General features: G+C 40.6%; 1 protein-coding gene across 1 annotated transcript in view; it reads right to left on the bottom strand.

The window, feature by feature from the left end:
• Positions 1-257: 257 nt before the first annotated feature.
• The window catches only part of LOC306709742 (protein shisa-9-like), a gene marked incomplete at both ends in the record, with an annotated part of 84,671 nt that continues 59,586 nt past the window's right edge, over positions 258-25,342 (bottom strand). The window contains 2 exons of the mRNA XM_079178009.1: positions 258-829; positions 10,515-10,631. Coding sequence (XP_079034135.1) covers positions 258-829; positions 10,515-10,631 — 689 coding nt within the window. The remainder of the gene's footprint in view (positions 830-10,514; positions 10,632-25,342) is intronic.

Raw genomic sequence — 25,342 nt, 5'->3', positions numbered from 1 at the left:
CCTGCCAATCCACCACCTTTTGTTTTGATCGAGTGGTCATAAAAGAACACAAATATCACTGACATTATTATTATTGTTGTCAACAATGATGAGGAAAATGTAAAAAAAAAAAAGAAATCTAATTATACACGATATTTGCTTTCTCTCCTCTCGCCATTACGGCTTTGGATATAAAAGATATCTGAGCATTTCTTTGAAAGTTGCTTACAACTCCACTTGGTTTCCTCTTCTGTCTATTCACCCATTCATCCTCATGTTCAGACAGTGACCTCCGTCTTGCTGTTGGTGGTAAGTCCCTTGTGCTTGGGGTGCACATGCGGCGAGTGGCTGTAGCCCAGCGGCTGCGAGAAGAGCTCGGGCAGCGTCTCGATGCTGAACTGCCTTTTGTTGGAGTAGGCCAGGCGCCGGCTGTTCTGCTGGTGCAGCGGCTGGTGGTGGTGCTGCTGCAGGATGGGGTGGTGCTGCTGCCCCTGGATGGGGTGGTGCTGCTGCCCCTGGATGGGGTGGTGCTGCTGCCCCTGGATGGGGTGGTGCTGCTGCCCCTGGAGGCTCATGTGGGTGGCCACCGGGTGCTGGATGTGGCTCTTACTGGGGTCCCATGCTTTGAAGGCCGAGCTGGAGGTGAGGGGGTGGGTGTTTGTCTTGGAGATCTTGGGCTTAGGGATCTGGGAGGCGTTGATTGTGATGGCCAGTGGCGCGTGGATGTCGGGCGGCGGGAGGAAGGGCTTGTCCTTGGGGTGGAAGTTGATTGGCTGGAACGTGGGAGGGGACTGGCGGTGGGTGTAATCCACCATTGGGTAGCTCTTGTAGTAGTCTCTTGCAGACGTGTCTGGAGGATGGGGGAGACAGTAGAGGTTGACAAATTAAGGCAGAGGTATGGTTAAATTAGAATAATGAAAAATTAAGACAGTAAATAATTAAAGCAATCAGCTTCACCTCACACCTATATCATCTGACTAATTTAACAGTGTATGTGTTGTGTGTGTGTGTGTGTGGCATTTATCACATTGTGACCCTGAACATAGTTGGACAGCTCATCTGGTTAAAGTCACACAGACACATCAACTCATAAACACATATTGTACTGTATATCCACACACACACACACACACACACACACACACACACACACACACACACACACACACACACACACACACACACACACACACACACACACACACACACACACGCAAATCTGGCAAATCTGTCAGGTAGGCACATACAAAATAAGCCAAGGAAAACACGATGAATCCTGCAGGGTGTCCAGTATGTGTGTGTGTCCATGGAGATGTGAGTGTGTGTACCATATATTATGTATTTGAGCTCTGAACTGTCTACACACAGACAGGGGAGTCAAAAACACCAACACAGCACCAGGGAGAAAAGAATAGAGGGAGCAGGACTGAGAATCTAGAAAATAGTCGACAAAACAGGGGAAAAAGGAGGGTGCGTAAGTGAGTGTTGGACAAAACGGGAGATTTGTTAGGAGTAAAAATAGAGTGGGTTCAGCGTGTCGAGTCAGATTAGTGTGAGCTCCCTGAGTGGAACTCGACTCTGCTGTTCATCACCACTGCCCCCCTCCCCCCCCACACAGTCTACACACACACTGCCCTAAAGATACTAACAACCTTGTTTGCTTAGCTCTCCTTTATTGGTCCGTTTTCCTGGAGAGAAATACAAAAATTCTTCTCTATGATGATTTTTATTTGGGTCTTTTTTCGTTCTTTCAAAGACTTATTGCTCTGAATCGTACTGCCTCTTAGAGTTGCTATCTTTCAATTTCTTAACATCTGTCTTCCTCATATGATAACAGGACGCAGCTGCTATCAGCTTGTACTACATGTATATGTACATCTGTCTGTTTTTTGTATCTGTTTGTGTGCCTGCGGGTCTGATCTTATCATTATTACACTCCAAACAGGAACATAATAATATGATTATGACAATTGTCTGGTCTGAAGATGTATGACCTGTTGAGTTTAATTTGTTGTAATGAATGCCGATGAATGTGCCTTAGTGTTAATGCATGCGTGTGTGACAGAGAGACACTTACACACATACATTTCACGGTGTTCTGAGACATAAACACAACTCAAAAAGACATCATTTGAAAGCATATTTGGGGTGCTGTATATTTGCACCACTGGACTGCTTAAGCTCTGAGTTTTCTGCATGCAGTTTCAAGAAGAGTCTTTGGACAATATTCATTTAAATAATTCATCCATTGGCTAGATTTATTTGTTAGAAAAGCTTAGCAGAGGCCTGTGTTTTCCTCCACTGCTCTTGATTCATTTCTAATCATTTACTCAAGCCAAGATGACTGACAACATTTATTCTTATATTTGTATTTTCAGAAAACACCTCGAGGACTCATCTCACATTCCCTTAAGTCAAGAAACTGTCCAACGCTATTATTGTCTGGTAATTGCTTATTGAACACTTCAAATGTGGGTCCATTGTATAACTCCAGGGCACTTCAACAGCAGCTGTTGAGGAAGGAGACAGAGTCACCAGCAATCATTCAGTAAAGTTCTCCAAGCCGGTCCATCTTTTCTCAATGTACCATCAAATAAGGCAAGTGGCAGCATTACAACTATTTAAAATGTTGTTTATCTCAAAGGATGACAGCATATATTTTCTCATAACATGACAATGCCGCCTACGTTTAACTTGAACTTTAACAATTTGGTTTATTGATAATAACTGGTTAATTGATGAAAGATATTAAACATTTTAAAGGAGACATATCATGCTCATTTTCAGATTCATACTTGTATTTTGGGTTTCTACTTGAACATGATTACATGCTTTAATGTTCAAAAAATACTTTATTTATCTCATACGGTCTGTATTCACCCTCCTGTCTCTTTAAGCCCCCCTACCAGAAAAAAACAGTAAGCTCTGATTGGCTCAGCGTTTTTTTTCGGTCTTTTGCAACTGCACTGTCGCGACACTCCAGCCTGGGACTTACTGGGTGTGTCACCTACGCAAAGTTTAGCAGAACTTTTACTGGTGACTTTATAGTTGTGACAGGACAATAAAGAATTTCAGGCTGTGTGCATTTCTCCATAGATTGAGCATTTTCATACTTTCACAATATTTATGGAGCACCTAGACCTGCTATATGAACAAAAAAGACATCTCTCATCTCAAAGGAATCTCACTTTATAATGGGACCTTTACTGTAAACCATTTCCACAGCCAGGACCACCAAACACATGTTTTGGGACAAGGTAGAGGACCTGGTGACGCAGATCTAAATATTTGACCGCCCAAGAATTGACGTGGCACCAGAGAATACTGCTGAGGTCTTTACAGTTATCATTTTTAAGATTTTCATCAAATCAAGCCCCATTTTTGGTAGTATTTATGCTCTGCATTCCCGCGCCACATCCAGATGCTGGATGGACACTTAATATCCTGCTGCTGCTGCTGCTTCACATTAAAAGTATTCAACTGGTGAAACACAGGGTGGCTTTTATTGTGATGTAGCCACACGATCTGTTAGCGCTGACAACGAGACGGTAATTTGCTGCATTGTTTTGATGGCAGGACATTTTTAAATATAGCAGCGAGTAATGGAACAAGAAGGTTGGATGATCACAGTTGCAATTATTTTTGATTGAATTCTTCATTGAAATGAGAATTTGTTTGGCCGTAAACAGATACACCAGTTGTTTATCTGTTGCTTTTCTGACATAATAGTGTTTGCTGTCACATTAAAATGCACTTAGTGGTGCCATGGTGACCGTGGCTGTCGCAAAATCAACCAGTATGGAGATCCTAAGGATTACTGACAAACATATATTTGCCGACCTCCAGTGTTTTGACATCACCTTGCTGCAGTGATGTAGAAGTGTACTCACCGGTGTGTCAGTACACTGTGACATCACTGTTGGGTGTGGTTACATAGCTAACCAAACTCAGTGAGCAGTGATGCTGATGTGCAAGAAACTTGAAACCTTTATGTTACTTGTTGAACCGAGAAGCACTTCTGTGCCACAACAAGTAGATCAACCCTTGGACAGTTATGAGAGACGGAGAAATAACAATTGCACATTGAAGAGCGAATAAGCCGCTTGATGTGTATGCGTCTGTGCAAGCAAAGCATCGTGTGGTTCTGGCAGCTTTTACCAGCTGCCTGTTTGTCACGATGCCGTGAAGATACATGTTTGACGTTGGTACTGTTGCTACAAATGCAGGTTTTATATGCAGAGTGTTGTACAAGGTTTTGAATGTATGTAAATAAATATGTTTTGTGCAGTTGTATTGTTGTTTTTCAGTTTTGTGTCAGTTATTCATTATGGACCTGGTGACTCTGTTTTTGGTGTAATATACTGCAGCTGAATTTGAGAGAAAATTGGTTCAAATCTCTGGACAGGGCGGGAGAATCTGGGACGGCACAAAAACAATGAATTAAACACAGCCTTCCTTCCCACAACAACTGCTGTTGCTGTCCATTAGAGTGTTTCCACACATGTTGCCAGGAGGAGCACCTGACAGCAGGGTCCTCTGTGACAGTATTGTGTGCCTTCCTCTCCATTTCACAGACTCTCCATCTGCTCATTCTTTCTCTCACTTCTCTTCTTATCCAATCTTTCCATCTGTATTTCATTTATTCCATACTCCTCAACAACATCAGCTTCTTTGCAGCAGAAGCCTAAAGCAAGGCCCGTGGGCCCAATCTGGGCCACCACATTATAACTGCAGAAGGTGGGCCCTGCAACGGAGTTTGACAATACACTGTATTGTATTTGGTCTATTTTGAGTGCCATTCAATTATGCTTAGCACTCTTATATTTCCTCTTTTTCCACATTTTCCATGACAGTGTCCTGTACCTGTTTTCCACTTCATTGCAGCTATATGATGTCTTTTACTGAGTGAAATATTTAAACCCCAGATGCTAATGCTCTTATGGCTGCACCACTACCTCAAATAGAAACATTCAATGATGTTTGCACTTAATGCAGATTTCAATATAATTCAGACTGACATATTTGGTACTTCACTTTGAGATCTCCATCCCACCTCATAAAATATAGTGAAGAAAATGTTAAAATGTCCTCACTAGTCTCCACAGGTCCTCCACTGTAAAGATACCCTATCTTGAAGTGCAAAACATAAAAAAACAACTTTGAACCAGTGGAGCTCCTTCTACTTCAAAGCTATACTTTGGGGGATATGAGATCACTCCAGTTCATGTGGTCACGAAAGAAATCCCCAAACTTATTTTTCCCATTATGTGACCTGAAGCGCATGCTAACAAACGCAGCAACCGCACTGCAAAAATATCTAATAATTCCAAAGCCCCCCCCCCCCCCCCTAAAAAAAATAAATAAAGACAAATGACAAATTGTGCTTGTTAAATATTGATTGCTTAACTCTTAAAAACAATAACAAATATGGCTCTTGATTCTTAGGAAAGAAAAGATATTTCAAACAGTGCTCAAGCTGTGTGATCACTAGATCTTAATTAAAGACTTCAGGCAGTCTTGGCCCAGAACGTGGAGTCCGAGCATCCTGGCAAACACTCGTTCGCACCCTCTTCGAGAATACCCATCCACCTTCTTTCTTATGTTTTCTTTTCTCTTCCTGGAACCCTGACACTCAACTGAGTGGAGCTCTATGGTTCACACATACAGTATTTGTTAGTATTTGCTTCCTTAAGACCAAACCAGGGAATCTAAATTCTACAATGTAAGTTTATCTCTTCCTCCTCTTGCTTAACTCTCCTCGTTCATTTTATACATGTCCTCTCTCTCTCTTTCACACTCTAACCTTTCGCATCTTTATCCAACATTTTTCTCAGCCCGTCGGTGCACCTGTCCTGCTTTAATGAAGACAGATATATCAGAGCTGCTTGAGCCAGTCCTGCTGCTACACCTGGCACAGGTTGCTGTCAGAGAGTCCTGGCATCTTTGACCTGTTATGCCCTTCTTCGTTTTTATTGCCCCCTTTTGTACTTACTGCTTCCTTTTGCCACATTTCATCTCTTTCGTCTTGCTTGGCACGAGATGTTTTAGAGAACAAACGTGTCAACAGCTGCATTAAGCGCCAACGTGTTAATAAAGTTTTTAAAGCAGCTTGGTCCAGGTACCTTCTGTTTCAGCTGGCAAACTGTTGTGTGTCCTAGCCATGACTTTGTCCACACAGCCAGGATCTCTGGACTGGGCTCCTTGTTTATTACCCAGCAAGGGAACTGATAAGTATGTGTGAAAATATGATTGGACTGTGTGTGCATTCATGATTCTCTCCATGTGAGTGCATTCTAAGGACACAGTGAGAACAAATAATGATAAAAAAACAAAGCTTGAGGTACAACTAACAACAATAGAAATTGAAATGCTGTGTAAACCTCTGTAATGTTAGTGCACTAACCTAATTTAAAACCATTTTTAGTTTCCTTGATATTTAATTTATCTGATTGATACTCAATTCTTGTGATTTTTTTAGAGATGCCAAATAAACACTTTAAATAACAATATGACTGAAATATTATTATTTATTTTTACCCAAATTAAAGCAGAGGACCTAGCCCTAAGTAGTTTCTGCAGTCCTCCGCTCAGACTGTATACAACGTGCCCCATGAACCTCCAGTAAGAAGATGATGCAGACTGCATGTAGCCTGAGAGGCAAAATTCTGGGCATAAAAGTCCCTCTTTTACTTTTGACATTTTTGTCAACCTATGTTGCATAATGTACGCGGGTGTAAGCACGAACGACGACAGCGAGAAACGGAAAACAACAGAGAGAATAAAAGAAAAAGACAAGTTAAGAGTGTGTCTCTATAACAATGCTGGATGTGTATGTGTGTGTGTGTGTGTGTGTGTGTGTGTGTGTGTTGTACGTGTTTTGTGTTTGCTGTTATGTGCATCATTCAGAGCATGTGGACCCACAGATTCAATGGATCATTGTTTCTGATAGCAGAAAACACGACACACAACTACTATAAAAGAAGCATGAATACATAAGATCCATAATATGTGTGTGTGTGTGTGTGTGTGTGTGTCTGAGACAAAAACAGAGGTGCACAAAGAGGAGCGGTTCTTGTCTGTGTGTCATCAAACAATCAGACATAACTGAGAGGTGAGAAAGGAGCACTGCACCTCAGTGTGTGAAGGATTTGTTATTTGGCGTAGTTCTCAGTGAAATGTGGCTGACTTCTCACACTCATCACTGAGTGGTGGTTGGGGGGGGGGGGGGGGGGGGGGGGGGGGGGGGGGGTTTGCTGCTGCTGCAATCGGCCTTTGTTTCTCACTCACTGAGCAGAAAAATGAGATGAGATTTTCCCTCTTCTGCCCTTCTTCTCTTAGGTTACTTTTCACACTCATTTTGCCATCCTTTTCCTTCTTACTGTCTTAACTGATTACAAGTTTATTGTAAAACAAGAAAGAAAATGTTGGAAATTCTTCATTAGAAAAAAACACCTCAACAGTCCTCAACAACAATGATACAATTCAACCGCAACGAGAAAAAAACAATATCAACAACTATAACTAAATTAAATGTAACAATAAAACAACACGCAAAAGAATAACCATTAGATTAGATCAAATAAGACTTACAAAGACAGGAGATCATACTCCAAGCTGAGCATGGAAATGGATCATTCTTTCATAGTTATAAATAAGTCCAGTTATAAAACACAATTATAAATGTTTAAAACTTAAAACTGGGCATTAATGAATGTGGAAACATTTACTGGTAGATTATTCCAATCAGAGTGAGCTTTAAACATAAAGGCCTTTCTTAGCTATTGACTAAGAGACTGTGAGAATATAAAAAGAGCAGCGGATAGTGTTTCAATCGATAAATAGTTTCTTCTTATGATGGGGGAGGGCAAATTAAGAGTTAAAGGAAAAGGATTTTGATGAAGAGAAAAGGAAACAGATCAATTTTGTATAATAAAAGACTGAACAGCCTGCTGAACCAACACAACCAATGTCTTCTGTCTTTGGTTTTTCTTGTTTAAAAGGTCACAAACCATGTGTCGACAGGTAACTCGTGCTTTATATGCCTCGTGGTTGTATGCTTCCTCCAACCAGTCAAGTTGCAGTTTGCAAAATGTCACCACTTCCTCATTACCCTATTAGAGATGTGTGTGAAATTGATATAATTAGCATATGAAGTCTTGAGCATTGGGCAAGTGACTTCACAGTGACCTTGATCTTTGAACCTCCAAATTATAAACATTTCATCTTTGAGTCTAAATATGAAGTCATCCCCTCCAGGCATTCCTGAGGCATAAAAGGCCCTGTTCATGACTAGCTCATCCACTGTGTTGTCGCTGGCTAGAAATCAGAAGCCTGCTTTGACTACCACCGTCGGAAGTCTCAATGGACAGTATGTACATGTGCCAAACTGCCGTTCCTCATCATCGTCACAAAGTCTTCATCGGTCTGCAGGGATCCGATGATAGATGGTATATATTTGTGCGCGTGTTTTTATGGACACGTTCACGCTTGTGCCCCTAACAGTATGTGTGCCTGTGCAGTAGGATAAAGTACACATGATGTATACATTCATGTGGGTATTTTCTCAGTGCCATTGTGTTTTTGTGTGCGAGGGAGAAAGAGAGCGAGAAGGCAAAAGGCAGAAGCCAAACTTGAGGCCTCTAACCAGTCGTTTCAAACTGCTGCTGCATTACTAATGTTGTGTGTGTATTTTATCCTTTCTTTTAAATTGTGAACCAGTTGAGTTCCCGGTCCAGCATTAGTTATGTCATCATCAGCAGTGAATTTATACCATCATCATAACTTTTTTTCCACAGCTGATTCACAGTAACCATTAACAGAAAGGCGAGCTGTCAATAACTGTCAGCCGTACAGTGGCTGCGCTTTAGGCAGATGACCAACTCGCCAATAACAAACTGAAACAAAGTGACTTTTATCATGCAATACAATTATCCTAAATTTTGCTTTGTTCAATAAAGGAATTCCCCAGTTTCATAACGTATTATAAAACAGATTATGTACTCAGTTCGAAGTAAACAGCATGCAGCCACTCGTATAAATATACCGTCCATACATATTGTACATTGCGTACATATATGACACACATATTTAGTTATGTCTATTGGTTTGTGTCGTCCATAGGTTTTAGCGCAAAAAGGCACAGCTGCTATGTTTTAATTCTACATCGACCTGCTAATCTCCTGTTCAGCAGTGACAGCTTCTCAGTGAGGTGTGTGATGTTCAGCTGCAGAGGACAGAATAAGAGGTTACATTGATTCTGTGCTTCACCATGAGCCTGACTTAAGTTTCCAGTCGTGTACTTCGTGCCGTTCATCTCACCGAAGAGAGCTTTGCAAACAGCTTTTTCTTCCAATTCAACAAAGACAAGGTTTTTTCCATTTGTGCCTCAACTCACTCGAGTTTGTCCCTGTAATGGTCAGTTTTCTGTTGCAGCATTGGTTTACGCATCATGGTGGTAAAGAACATCATTCATTTTTTTTTTTTAAATATTAAATTCCCACCATTGTAGCAAACAAAGATTTGGGAAAGTGACATTATTGAAATCAGGTTGTGGTGTTGTCTTGTGAGTGGACCATTCATGCTCTCCGCTTGTCCTTGACCATATCATCATTGGCCCAAGTCCTATGTGGATGCCCGCGTGCAGCCCAGAATTTGTCACCGTGCGGACTATATGCATAACAAGTGCCAACTTCCAACTGTGCATGCTCCAGGTTCGTTTCACACTTGTATGCACCTCTAGCTGGTTTTCCAAGAAGAAGAACACGACAAAACGGATGCTTCTTTTGAGGAGAGATTGCGCGAGGAGATCCGCAGTTAATATTTTAAATTTGAATATATATTAGAAAAAAAGATATGACTGAGATTGAGATCATACTGAGACGTCACCACAACAGCAAGTGGGAAGCTTTCAGGTGATCTCATGGAGATGTCCCTCCAGCCAGCTCACGGAAAGTTAGGACACATGGTCATGGACATTATGCACAAAAATAGATTATTCTAATAATCTTACATGTTATTTTAGAACAAATATTCAAATATCAATTTTGACAACCCTAACTGCTGCCAACGTGCATGCGCGGAATGCCAGACAGATATGGACCCTCAATTGTAGTATGAATGGAACCGCATGCGTGTCCATGCGACAGGTAGAAGTCCGCAGCTGTCCGTGGACACAGGGCATGGAAATGACGTCCAAGTCACACAGTCATATTTACATCATGGCTGCTGTCAGCTAATGTAACATGGAGAAATCTTAAATCGGCCACAGAAGTCAGTCTCGTTACAAAATCATTATCCTAATTGGTGCTTGCTCTACCTTCACCTCTTTCCCACTCAGTGTGTGTACCAATATGGGGACACTCATCCTACTTCAAGTTTGTTTATACTGTACAGTATTTGAGCTTGCTGACCTCTTTCAAGTAAGTATGTGCTCTGTGTCCCTCTTGATACACACCATTAGATTTATCCTTTGTATATCTATCTAGTTGCTGTGTGTGTGTGTGTGTGTGTGTGTGTGTGCGTGTAATCCTACTCACCCACGGCCTTGAGCGAGGTGTACTTGTTGAAGCCAATTCCCAGGTTGTTGTGAGGGTGAGACAAGGCCATGGCTGGGCCCAGGGGAGACAAGGCTGCGTTGTTCAAATGGTTATGATCTGAGGGAGAGTGAGAAAGTTTCCATTTAAATCTTGTGCACATAAAAAACAAAATACATTTCCGAAGTGTCAGCCAGAGGAAATGCAAATCAGTCGATGATTCCATCAACTAGTGTTTTGAGAATATTTTCAAGAGGGAGTAACAATATTACAAGTCCTCTGTCGATCAGGGCCTTTTAGGAGTTGTTGTCCTCTAAACACAATGTTTGCACACAGTATCCCAAATGTGACATAAATGTCTTTCTTTTGGAGAATGGATGTCATGGTATAGCTGAAGCTGGATAACGTTTTGCCCATTCTATCATCCCCCATTACATACTGCTTATATGAATACATGTATTTATAAGGCCTGCAGGTTGCACAAGAAAGAGACTTAATGTATTTTGTCCTACCGTTAAAATACACACATGGACAGCTGACAAGCAAAATAACAAACCTGTAATGTAAACTTTCTTTATGAGAAATTATGACTGTATGATTCACAGAGTTTAAATCTTTGTATCATTGTCCAAAATCAGAATCCAAAATCGGAAAATGGAGAAAAAAAAATGAAACTTTATGCAAGTTTATGAAAGTCAAAAACAGGAAATTAAAAGATGGGCCAGGGACTGAATTTCATTTTGATATTTAAGTCTTCACTTGAGTGAACAGATAAACTTAAGAACAAGAACAAGAAACAGGAAGTATATTGTTGCCATGGATACAGTGAGTACACTAGTCACTAGCTGGTGAACGTAGTGGAGCATTTAGTAGCTTAAGAGACAGATTTATTTTCCGCTCTGGTGTTGGTGGAGACCAAAACAGATCTAAAAGGAGAGTGAACATCGGAGGTAGATTCAACAGCTGTTGCTAAATTGATTAATGTAAGTTAAATCAGTAAACGTAGTGACATCAGTGACAGTTTCATATAGAAAAACATGAATTCAACAAAGTTTCAAATAACAAATCAAAATTCTGTTTGTGTACACATGCTCGACCAATAAAACTGATTCTGATTGGAATTTGGAAAATGTCGACACTTTCAACTCCAAAACTTCAACTGTTTTCCACAAGGTTATAAAAACCCTCACACACACGCCTAAACAAAGCCACAAACCTGACACCCACGTCCACCAGCCCCACGATGACCGGGACGCATCAGTGAGAATGGAGCGAAGGGGGGAAAAAGGAGAGCGAGGCGGAGAGAGAGCGGGCGAGGCAGGGAGAAAGCCAGGGAGCGAGGGATGTGACACCAGCGCTGACTGATTGAATTAGAAATAGATCTTCACTTCCCCGTGTAATTGATATGCAGGGATGACACGCTGTGTGCGGCATGGAGTGTAGCGATGCATGACTGTGTGTTGTAATTTAATGCGTGTGCAGCTGTGTGTGTGTGTGTGTATAAAATGTGAGTTGTTATTGTCTTATGTGAACTGCTGGTACCTCTTCTAACTCATTCATCTGCCAACTCTTGAAAAATAGAAATTTAAAGATGCATGACACCCACAACAAGTGGCTAAAAAAAGTTTTTTAAGGAACATTTTAGGTCATCACGTAAAGGTGCTAAATCCCAAATTCAGAGCACATTTAGGGGTTTGTAGATTTAGGGGTTTGCCTTCACATGACTCTTAACATGGCGACAGCTGAGCTGGCGGCTAGCAGCAAACGTTGCTAACAGCGCGAACACAAACAACAGCGACACTGTCGACAGAGCAAACAGTGTTAACTTTGGTGGTAAACGAAGGGTGGGCACAAGCTTCCGCGGCGACGCCGTGGGTTGTGACAGTGTCATCAGTGGTAACCGCTGTAGGAGCTCAGTGCAGAGCGGTGGCTATTAGCTGAGCGTATGCGAGTACACACTGGTACTCACATTCATGTGGGGCGACTTCATTCTCTGCTCATTACTTCACTATATCTTTTACATGGAATATAGTTGTTCACAGCTATATTAGGGCATCATTGTTGGAATTTAGCACCTTTAAAGGTAGAATTGTGGGATATTCCTTTATATGTACACGTGCAATCTGGCACTTGCAGTGTTTTTAAAGAAGGTGACGTCAAGAAACGTCCCGATCACAGAGAAATACGAAGAAAATACTAAAATGGTGGATACAGCGTTGAAAAAAATGCTAATATAGCGAGGCGAAATTTCAAGTGGACAAAGTTTCTTCCAAAAAAAGTGCACAACCGACAAACCGCTCTGCCTTTAATAACATTTAAAAGAACAGCTTTTGCTCTTTAAGTGTCCTACATTCATGTTTTCAAGCATTCTTCTACCGAGCCAACAACAGTGGAAATAATGAGACAGACACAGAGAGAAAAAGAGAGAGAGAGAGAGAGAGAGAGAGAGAGAGAGAGAGAGAGAGAGAGAGAGAGAGAGAGAGAGAGAGAGAGAGAGAGAGAGTTGAAGGCGAAAAAAATCAACTAATTGATGGAAAACTCCCTGGCCGGTCTCCAGTTTGACCACAGGGCTGTTCCTGGCCACCAGAGAGAGAGAGACAGAGACAGAGAAAGAGAGAGTGACAGAGAGAAAGAGAAAGAGAGAGAGAGAGAGAGAGAGAGAGAGAGAGAGAGAGAGAGATGTACCATTATATATCTTGTATAGCCTGCTTTGACAATACTGTACAAAATAGCAGTCATGCTAATAAGGCATGGGATGTGATAAGGTATATGGGATTAACAACAGACGGTGTGCGACCATTTATTAGTTCTGTAAAGATGGAAACTGCTGACCTGTCTCAAACAACTTACCGATTTCTCTATTTTTATTCAGAGTGAAGAGGTAATTATAAAAGTTATTATAAACATGACACAGTGAAAAGTGAAAAGGCCATTTCTCCATTAATGGTACAGGAGGGTATAAGAGTTCATAAAATGTGTTTTCTCAAACACAAAACACAACAAATATCACACATAAAAATGACATTTTACATAACTGCCGCTGTAGGAGTGATACTAATTAATTAGTAACACTCCTACAGTATTCCTAATTCAAATTAGGGACTCTGCATTTTAATAAGTCTGCATAAATTGATTTTTTCCACTTGGGTGCAGCAAAATTAGCAGTAAACACAACATCATTTGATATGGCTAACGTGTTAGCAAACGGTGGCCTATTTACACTTCAAGCAGATACGAAGAAATATTAGCATTCATTTGAAGTCGTGTTTCTGTCCACCTGATGGACATAAATCCAATTGTCACTCTTCTTTTAGCTACATTTTTGTTCTCCTCCAGCTCTTCATTGAAATATCTGGTTCTTAAGCTTCTTAATGCTCCACTATGTCCACCAGCATGTTTCGAACTATGTATGTCTGTTGTTAGAGCAGGTAGCATACTGTAAGTTTTACTAAGTGGTAGTGAATAGTTTAGTAGTGGGCCGTAAAATGTAAACAATGAGCTGAAAGAAGCTAAAAAGCTGCGTAGAACTGAGGGGGCTGCGGAGTTATCGATGGGATTGTCACCTTTCACAATACACATAATCATTGTATGCAATGGTACAATCAATTACTGAAGCTTCATTGTTTGGATTAGGTTCAGTGGACATGATAAGCTCACTCAGGGATGTAAAATATTTGTCTTCATATGATTTGGGAACTGCACATGGGATACCAAAGTCCCATCTTTTTGCAACTGAATTGAATTTCTCTGTCGTGAACGGAGTGTATTTCCATTTTAACACGTCATGTTCATTTTATGAGATGTCAGGTCAGCTGCCAGTTTTTATGCGTAATTGCGTAGGCTTCCTGCTTTAGTCACTTTTCTACGATTCATACGACCATATAAGAGCAAGAGAGAGCAGATTGAAAGGGAATAAATTCTTCCCTGTACTCCGTATTCTTGAATAAATTGTCCCTGATTGTCCTACATTTTCCCTGCGTGTGTGCGTGTGTTCATGAGCGTGTGTGCATTCTTTGATGTACTATAGTATGGAGGCCTCAGAGGAGAAGCACTCATAAGAATTCAAATTTATGTTTATTAAAGAAAAGCAGAGAAGGAAATGAGGACTTAGAGTATGAATGAATGGAACTCGCAATGTGTGTGAGTGAGAATAATAATGTTTAGATATGGTTTGGAGCATGTTATTAAGGTAGTGTGAGACCTGCATGGCTTGTGCGTGTGCTGTTGTCGTGTTGTTTTTTCGCATGTGCATGCTTTGCTACCAGCATCCATTTGTTTTTGTTTGTTTGTGTGTGCTTGCCAGAGTACTGTGTGTGTGTGTGTGTGTGTGTGTGTGTGTGTGTGTGTGTGTGTGTGTGTGTGTGTGTGTGTGTGTGTGTGTAGTGTATGCAGTAGGCAGCAGAGCACCGCTGGGTGATGGCCTAATTCAGCAGGGCTCAACATCAAAGAGGCAGACTGCTGCAAGGGCTTCAGCCAGCCTTGCTCTGACATGACTACTGTCACACACAGAAAAAGAGAGAGAAGCAAAGAAGAAAAGAGGAAAATAGATGGAGGGAGGAGGGAGTGGCATGGGTAGCAAGAAGGGAGAAAGAGAGGAGACTCCTGTGTTGTTTAATGCATTGTGCATACAACTCACAAGGAGAGAGTTTGACTCTGGCTAGCCACGCAGGCTAAGATGAGTGCACTTATAGAACTGTAGGGCACACTGGATGAACAGCCAAGTGGCGTATATGTCACATCATTTCATGTAAGTGTATCAGAGAAGGAGAGGGAAAGAGAAAAACAAGGACAGAGGGCTGGACAGGTCAAAGGAGGCCACGAAGGAGAACTTTACTTTATGACACATGTTGAAAAATTCATCTTTGGATTGCACAAGGGATAGCACATTTTCCATAGGAGCGTGTAACAAAGAGTGCAAAGAATGTTCCTAGAGTAATGAACCAGCTGTTTAGGGGACTGGCCTCCACGTTGGCCAATGTGCACATAAAATTATTAGAGCAGAAGCTACAAAATCATCCACGTGTCCTCATCCACTGCTTGCAACCAGCATTATCTCACACATTTGAAAAAAAAAATCGTTTGTAGCAAACCTAAAGATTGTGCTGCAAAAAAAAGGAAGAAAAGGAATAGTTAAATAACATAAATAACATTTTGGGTAATTAACTTGTTTGCTTTCTTGCCGAGTGTTCGATGAGAAAATAAATGCCACCTTCATATCCGTACGCTAAATATGAAGAAGCATCTGGTTAGCTTAGCTTAGCATGAAGGATAATACACATGTACTTATTGCAACCCGAACCTACACAAAAACATATTCTAACGATATAGATAATATTAAAGTAAATAAGACAGCACAAATCTTAGATTCTTACTGATCCGTCCTTACTGACAACAAATGAAAATATAAATAATTACAATGCTGATGATGTTAAATAATTTAGTCGTATGGCTCTTCCCTTTCCCAAATTTTATTGGCCGGAATTGATCAAATTCTGATAGTTAACTGAGAACATTTTGCGCACAAAAACAATGTATCCACCGTTTTACAGCTGCAACAGTACCGACAGTAACAGTAGAGTATGGCTACGGTGGAGCGTATGAGTTTAAATATATAAGTTAACTATTTTGATTGTAATTGTCCAGTGAGCCCAGTCCCGGGACACGCATGCAGCGCGCTCTCATGACAGAGAGGGCTGATTAAAGAGACGGTTGGCCTTTGAAAACTTGATGGATTTTTTGACAGTCCACCAGCTCACTAATGCGGTGGCACACCGGGAATGGCCAGTGCACCACTGCAATCATGAGAGTGGTACTGATGTTCTCGTCTAACTCTCGACTAAAATGCCAAACTATTTCTTTAAATATAAGGATTTGCTCTGGGAGCTGAACGTGTACATGAAAAGTGATTCCAAAACAACTTTGCTGCCCACAGCAGGTGAATGCATGAGTGCACACCTCAAATAATTTAATATTTCGTGATATTATTTTGCGAAAATATGTTTGTATAAGTTATTTTGGGCTAAATGTAACATTGTTCTACAGCAAATCTAGATTTTCTTAGAAAATATTAACTGTGTATAATTTCCATTTCTCAGCCAGCGTTCCAGCACTATGTATCTATGTGTGACTATTTCACAGCTAATGGAGGCACTGACATAATTGTATAATATTTCACCTTTTTGTAAATCATATATCAACTATTTTAGTGTGAATTTATTCATAAATGCTGTCAGCTGCTGCTGCTACCAAATGTAAAGAAAATACAACCTTAACCAGGACCATGTTAGATAACTGCACTCTTTGCATGTTAACGCTTTCATTGGGTGGCATGTGTGTAACATATGGGCCTCCTTCATTAATGTTTGTCTAGTGTGCTTGAAAAAATACACGTGTGAAGTATATCGTGCTGTAGTTACTTTAAATCATGCAAAGAAAACATCTACAGCATATGAGCAGATGCTGCTTAGCTATTCTCCTATCCTCTCACCATGTGTCTATTTATCTTCAGCTCTCTCTCTTTCTGTGTATCACCTAGTTTTTCTCTGTTACATTTCCTGTCATATGCCTCTTCCGCTCATGTCTTTTCCCCTTTCCCTCCCTCCCTTCCTCCCTCCTTCCCTCCTTCCTCACTAGCTTGTTATTCCCATAGTTCTTCTTATCATACTCTTTTATTCCCTCTCCGTGATTGTGAGGCAGGCCATCTGTTGTCTTGCAATGAAGCAATAAAAGCGACGCGTGGGGAGCACTCATCCACCTGTAATTTTTAAAAACGTCGAGCATCATTTTTACTATAATTGATAGACGTGCAAACCAGCATGAACATGGTTGTTTTTGATTCTGTGGTTTGTTTGCACTGTATTTCTCAGAAATCACCAGTGAGACACTGAAGTTGTATTTTTCTCAATTGCTACATTTAACATGCAGTAAAATGTGCCTTGCTGGCCGTCTTGACTGGCAGAAGGTTTACACGTTGCAATGACAACTGGCACATAAAGACAGTGATGAAATGACTAGAAAGAGTTGTTGCACCCATTGCCTACCCACTCATTCCATGCCTCTCTCCTACGTTCTTTCTTTCGTCTCGCTTTTGTTTATGTGTGTTAAATTGAGTAAATTGAGTCATTTCAGTACACTGAGTCTAATGAGGAAGTCTGGCCGTCATCACCCCTCCCTCCTTCTTCCGTCTCACACTCTACATGCAGGGTAAACAAGGGCTTATCCCAGGATAACACCATTATTTTCTGACTTCAGCCCACACATTGGATGCATTGAACTTTGACTGTCTGTCTGCTCAGCACTCTACATAATGCAGTGGACCGCTATACATCTACACACGCAGAGACATGCACATACTCACACACTGGGTTGGTAATAAACACGGGGCTGGACAACGCCTTTTACTTTGAACACCGTGGGAAGGCAGAGAGAAGTGGAATGGAAACAGACTAATAAAGGGAGTGAGCAAAGTAAATGAAGGAAGGACATGAGGCAGAAAGGAATAAAGGTAAACACGACTGGAAGTATATTGAAAGATCATGAAACCAATAGTCAAAAATCAAGAATGGCAATATTAACATATAAAGAATGCTTAAAGCAGCGAAACAAAACTAGTAGCTTTAAAAGTAATTAACGTATAACAGGCATATAAAGTTGAAATGAAACTGATAACAAACATGTTAACAAACAGTTCCCTAGTTGCACATACAGGAGACATGTAGCTATACATTAGCATTTAATTGGAGTCATATTTCTGGGCACCTGTTGAATGTATTTCCAATATTCACTCTTTTAATTCTGAGGTTGGACTCAAGGATATTAAGAGTGGTGAACTTAACCCAAAAGAAAGACAGTAAAATAACTGGCTGGGCTGAAGGAAACTGCAGAGTTATGCAATGCAGAGAGTTATATATTATTATCGGTCATTTGATCCATTGTTAATATAAAAATATTGCAGCTTTAGTGCAGCTTTAAGTAAATGTATTACTGTCTAAGAAGAAATAAAGATATAGATCAATTTGGTAGATTACTGTAGTCTATGTAAATGTTGTTAATGATGTGTCACAAAAGTAGGAATGAAAGATGGGAGCCGTAAAAGCTGATGAAGGGGGGTGACAGGGGAGAGGGAGTGAGAGATGAACAGATGGGAGACATATAAAAGAAAAAGAAAGTGGACACAAAAGAGCTGAGAATGTCCATCTCGGTTTTCATCTTTGGCAGAATATAGATCAGATGTTTTCAACACCATGGGGAGAGCAATCAAGTGTCCCACGGAGATCTCAGCTGTTTCATTTCAGCACCGCGGACAGCGTCGTTAGCCTCAATACCAAACCACATCTACACCCATTACTCCTTTGACTTAAATGGACAGTAAAGAGCGACACAACATGTGGGGAGAGGCCGTTCCTTTTCACAATCATTTTAATTCATGCTATTTTTTCTGCATCCTCTTTTCCTCACACTCCCTTGTCTTGCTTCTGTCTCCTTTTCCCGCCTTTGGTCCCTCACCTGTTTCCTGTTCCTCAAATAAACTGTCTGGTTGCAGCACACTAGATCCTTGTTCATCTAGATTTCATAGTCTGGCTGCATGGTTAACCTGTCAGGGATAACTTAAGAAATGCACAGCGACGGGTAAATGGAAGTAGAATATTAAGTTGTTTTGCACACACAAACACTCAAGTCATGACGTGTTTTATAATTAGTCGGCGTATGCGTGCATGAGGGTGTATGCATTCTTTTGTGCTAGCATGTGCACGTTATGTAACAGTAAAGCAAACGGTGCGAGTGAATCTCTTTATTCCATTATTTATTTTTCATTATCTACAAAGAGCTTCTCTAACTCTGACAGGCGTCTGAAGTCCCACAGCTCCCCCCCCCCCTCAAAGTCACCATGACTCATTCCCCCCCACACTTCTCTCTCTCCATCCCCGCTTCTCCCTCTAATTGTTCTTCAAGGAACAACAAAGCAAACCCCTGGCCACCGCTTCTTAACTTCTGAGGATTCAATTATTCAAAAGAGGTAATTGTACTGCACAGTCATCTAAAACTCACTCGCTAACCCACAGACACTTACTGATGTTCTCTGTGTTCTGGCTTCTTTTTTTCTATGTCTGTGTTTGTAAGCAATCTTGTAACCTTGTGTGTGCATCAGATTTACCGTGTGTGTGTGTGTGTGTGAAGTGGTACATGCGCAATTTGTGTGTGTATTGATACATGCACAATGTGTGTATGTGTGTGTGTGTGTGTGTGTGTTGCATAACCATCTCCAGCTCCCTCTAACAGCTGCAGATATTTGGAGAGGTAAAAAAATCCTCGTTATGAAACAGGACTCAATTTGGGTCTCTTGCATTAAGCTAATTTGCCTGAACTAATCTTTCATGAAAACATTTCACATCAATCGCCTCGGACTCCTTAGGGTTTGGTGCACTACAGAGGTCAAGTGAGGGTCATTTGTATCTCTCAGCTTATTGATGACAGATCTAAAACAACCATTGTCTCTCTCTTATTGTCATGAACTCTCGATATGAACTTGTTTAACCCTCTGATGCACAACAAAAAGCTCAAAAGTGAGCAGAGTGAATTACATTGTTTTATATCTTTGCGTGTTATGCATTTTATTTCTGAATATTTCATGAATTACTCAAAACTTAATTTAGCATTATATAGCAACATATTTTTGTATCAGTACCCCAATAATGTGCATCATGGGTCAAAAGTGACTCGTATTTCTTCTACAGAATGTATTCTCAATAGAATCATGATTTGTTTTCATTTTTGCATGAAGGAACATATTTTTTTGTGACCCACTGAAGATCACTGTTTCATGAATCATATCCACATACATCATAATGTAACAATCTGGTTCTATGGTTAGGAAGATGTGAATATAGAATATTTATATATTAAAAATCATTGAGATGGCTTGCCCTATTGTGTTATAGCTAACTAGCTGTTAAGCTGTTGACCTATTTGTTTAAGCTAGTTGAGTTGGTTGGTTGTATTTGGTTTGTCAGTTTGTTTTTGGTTGTATCTGATTGGTAGGTTTGTTGTTTTTTGGTTGGTCTTTGGTTTTTGTATCACTACGCCAATAATGCACAACATGTGTCAAATATGACTCCTATCTACTCTCCGGTTGGTTGTTTCTTGTATCATTACCCCAATAAAGCGCTGGATCTAGCTGTTGACCTATTCTTTCAGCTCATTGAATTGGTTGGTTGGTTAGTTGGTCCAGTGGTAGGGGTCCGATGGTCCGAGGCAAAAATAAAGAGAAAAAAAATAGGGCAGCAGCTGCATGCAGAGGGGCCCCAGCATGCAGAATGTTTTCTAGCATGTGGAGCGGACTTAGTGGCCCTGCATTGCATTTTTGCCATTGAAAGGGCAATCTAAGATCTGGATGTGAAGAGCCCCTACGAGGTTTAAATGTATACACTTAGGAGACGAGATGAAACATCTTGGAAGAGTGTTGATCTTTAAGAGCAAACATCAAACACAGCTATACGGCAACCCCTGCCGTATAGAGAACCTTTAAAGACTGCAAGGAACTCTGCTTCCCTTACCGCCATCTCTTTTTCCACTATTCAGTTTTATAAATTGTCATTACAGATGTAACTTTCTAAATCTTTATGATGGGTACAGATATTTAGGCTTGCAGGCTTCCTATTGACTCTACCTGTAGAACTAATGAATTAATGATAACCAATCTGGTAGATCTGTGTTTGCGTGTGTAAGTACACGTGTGCGTCACTGCAGTGGGTGCATACAGGTACACTCTTTCCTGCTTACTTACTTAGAGAACCAGTGAATTATTGAGCTAATCTCAGTGATGAACAGGCCCTTTCATCACAGAGACCAAGCAGCCCCCGGGGCTTCACTTCACACTCACAAATCTCTGAAACTGAACTCAAAGACTTGCTTCAAGAGGGTCAGACCATTTCAAGTCACAAGAGAAATTCCTTCAGCGTGGATTTATTTTTTCAGAAAAGTTGATTTCATTACGTGCATTACTGCCGCACAGCATGAGTGTTAACGAGCACAAATAAAAACATATTACTATATAACTTTATGGCCTTGCAAAGCACTAGTTTGATAGGGTTTTAGGTTGAACTTTCTCTTAGATACTTTCAAATATTTTTTAAACTTATTATATTATAATTATTTACTCCTCTCAGTAGAAATCCTTTAGTTATCCTTTCACACCAACTTGTCTGAGCGTCTTTTAGTCTGCCCTCCCTTTACTCTACCATCGACTGGAACATAAAAGTGTATCGTTAAACTAACATTTAGTTTAGTTTTTTGGTATCTAAGTGCTTGCTTTTCCTGCGCAGTGCTCTTTTGGGATGACCTTTATGAGTCCACTTGTCAGACGCCTTGCTCAAATGTAATTTTTGCATTGTATTGTTTTGACGACATAAAACCGTCTGTTTAGTTCTTATTCAGCTGTGGTCTCAGTGTCCTGGTCTGCACGCTTTTCGTTGAGAGTTGTGTCGGGTGATTTGACCCCATTTCTTATGTAAATAATATATAGATTAAAAAGTTGAATTGGGTTTTAGTTAATATAAATCTCTGACATCCATCCTGTTGCCCCACCAATATGATCTGAAAACATGTATCAACATTTTATTAGCAATGAATGGAAGCAACCTGTATTTTTCGCTTCAACGTCCTTTAAAACGCACATGAATTTATCTCTGGTACAGTTCCTGTGATCTTGTGTACTTTCCCAGAGAGACATATGACAATACCAGTGATTATATGAAACCTTTCTCTGGCCAGGTAACTCACAGTTGTTTAAAAAAACGGCCAGATCAGATTCTTTGCTTGGTGTGTCAAAAACCAGACACGTCCTTACTATTTATTGTTCTGTGATCTTTTGTACCAGAGTAAACGTCACGTCTGGCATTAGAGATTCAGAGGCCTATTCCTCCTCATCCAAAAACCCATTTAAGTTGTGACCAGGGGCTAATGGTGTACCCATAAAAGAGGTGAGGGAAGAAAATAATTGATACATATTGTTCATTAAATCGAATTTCTTTCGTGTGTCTGTCAGAGTTAGGGCCATGTCTTCTTTAACTGATTTAGTAGCTGTCCAAGGACCATAAAAACTGTTGAACCTGAGCTGCAGGTAGGGTACCAACATTATCAGCAATATGAGGTGTGACCAGGGCACATACAAATGAAACATCCAGCAGGGAGAATAATAAAATAAGGATGTCATTCGTGTCTATATCACGGTCATAATACTGAGATAATTAGGCTTGGTTTAAAGAATAATTTGTTTTTCATGGATATTGCATATTGTTTAAAGAGTACGAAGAATTAATACTCGATGAATGTCAGCAGGAAGAAACAATAAATATGAAATCTTGATGTTTAATGTTTGCTGGTGAGTGTGGGTAAAACAGGCAATGACTTGTAAATGAGGTTCAAAAAGCAGATGCACATGGTCAAGGTCAGTGAGAACACACAAACATATAATATGAAATATGGACACACACTCTCCCCTTCCAACCATTGCCAGGTGGTGTGAAAGGAGATCATCAAGCGTGGACTTAATTATGTATGCATGCATCCAGACAGGAAGAAAGGGCACGAGGTGTGCATATTAGTTTCTCTATGAAATATTACTGAACAGATCTTTGATGCAGCCTAAGGAATATAATAAAGGTGAGAGGAGAGGAGATATAGAGGAAGATAGGGAGGGAAATGGAGGAGAAAGGGAGCATGGAAAGAAAGACAGAAAGTCAGAGATATGATGAATAGTCTAAAAAGTTTGCTGGAAAGAATGAAGATAGATTACAGTGGGAGAGTAAAGTGAAAGAAACGGGGAAACATTGCTGACTTGGTTATAAGGAATTGGAGCTGGAGAGAAAAGAGTGTGTGTGTGTGTGTGTGTGTGTGTGTGTGTGTGTGTGTGTGTGTGGTGTGTGGTGTGTGTGTGTGTGTGTGTGTGGAAATTGTACATGCTACAAGCCTATCATTACACAAGAGCTGCCCACCCTTAGTGTCACTTTAATAGTTTGGCCTCTGAAATGGGCCCAATCTCTTGTGTTGTAATTTGATGTATAATGGGGGATGACAGTGATACACAATAATGTGTGTATGTGCGGCTGTGTGTCGGTTCATAAGCTCCTCGGCATGTTAGCGGGATACTCCCCGTTTACTGGACAACCATCCAAGTAGATTCATACACGCACAGCTACATGGCCACACACATGGATGCCTGATATATATGCACAACTCCATCAGCCATCCACCCAAAGACACACTTACATGTACTTGTGGTTAATAATTAATGATAGTAAGAAATGTAAATTCAGCAGCATGGTGAGTCTGACTGTTCTACAGTCAAGATCTGCAGTATTTTATGTGAAACTGACAATGCAATCAGAGGAAAAGAGAGAGAAAGAGAGAGAGAAAGAGAAGAGGAGATATATGACTGTTCATTGACTGTGTGTGTTTCAACAATATGGTTAAATACTAATATACATTAATGTTTTTTAAATGGCATTCTACTTTGTGGGGACATCACCCTTATAATGCTAAAAACAATCCAGTTATCCAGGTAGTTGATCAGTTGATTGACAGAAAAGCAGGAAAGACCTTGCTAAACAAATAATTGTTTAAGTTGTCTTATAAAAACGTGCCGTGTGTAGGGTTTGTCAGCATCTAGCAGTGAGGTTGCAGATTGCAACAAACTGAAACTGCTCATGCGTGCCAAGCGTGCAGAACAACCACGAAAACAAAGATTCCCTTTTTGAGACGATTATACACTAAAGAAAACACAATTATTAATATGACACGACGAAAGATCCCCCTGAATGCGACACACAGTTTCTTTGAAGAAAAAAATCATTTCTTGCATTTCATATCAAGCTTTCTCAAAATGTGAGGATGAACTGCATTTTCGTTGTCATTGTAAATTGAATATATTTGGGTTTTAGACTGTTGGTTGGACAAAACCAGACTCTCATGACGTCCCTTTTGGCTTTGTAAACATATAATTGCCTTATTTTTTGACTGACTCATTAATCAAGTAATAATGAATATATATAATAGACATATTCATGTTTTTTCCAGCCCTAAATTGATAGTCCATTCAATACAGCCATCACGTCAGCTTGTACAAAGTGCGACTACATTTACCTGTCATACATTTTATGTGCGAGTGTGTGCGTGTGTATTGTAGACCCAGTCCCAGTTTGCATGTATGTGTAAATACATTTATCTATACATGTGTGTGCATTTGAATGTTTGTGTCATGCTTGTTGACTCTGCCTCCCCTCAGCTCTGTGCTATGCTGGTGCTCCCTGGCTCGTTGTGGCAGGCCTGTATGCGATTGTAGAGGCGATAGGCCTCTCTACTCTCTCTAACAACACAGGCACATACCCTATCGTGTTAATTCCCCTGCACGCGTCAGTGTTTTTCCATGTATAGAGACCGAAGTCTGAGCCCTTTCATTTGGGTCGTTGAGTCTTTTTATGTGTACTGTCTGCGTGTGCGTCTGCAGGAATGATCTCATCCATATACAGGCAGCAGCAGCGGCGGCGGTGGAATCGCTCAGCTGCCTTACTTCACGCAGCACCATAAAAACCCAGCAGCCAGTAGGCCTTGTCCTTCACTCTATGGCTCCCAATAAAACACCTGGCAAGGGACGACTGATTAAGAATATTAACTGCAAACCTACGTTGGAGAAAACAGCTCATACAGCATCTTGGAATTATACCCATGAAGGTAACAAAAAAAAAAGAAAAAAAAGATAAGGTTTTCATCTCTTCATGTAGAGCTAAATCATTTGAATAGCTCTTCAAAATCCTCCACGGAGGCAATCATCCAAG

This window comes from Pholis gunnellus (genome assembly GCF_910591455.1).
Source record: "Pholis gunnellus genome assembly, chromosome: 17".
NCBI lineage: Eukaryota > Metazoa > Chordata > Actinopteri > Perciformes > Pholidae > Pholis > Pholis gunnellus.
Note: the sequence above shows the minus strand (reverse complement) of the source record. Positions and strands in the feature narration are given on the sequence as shown.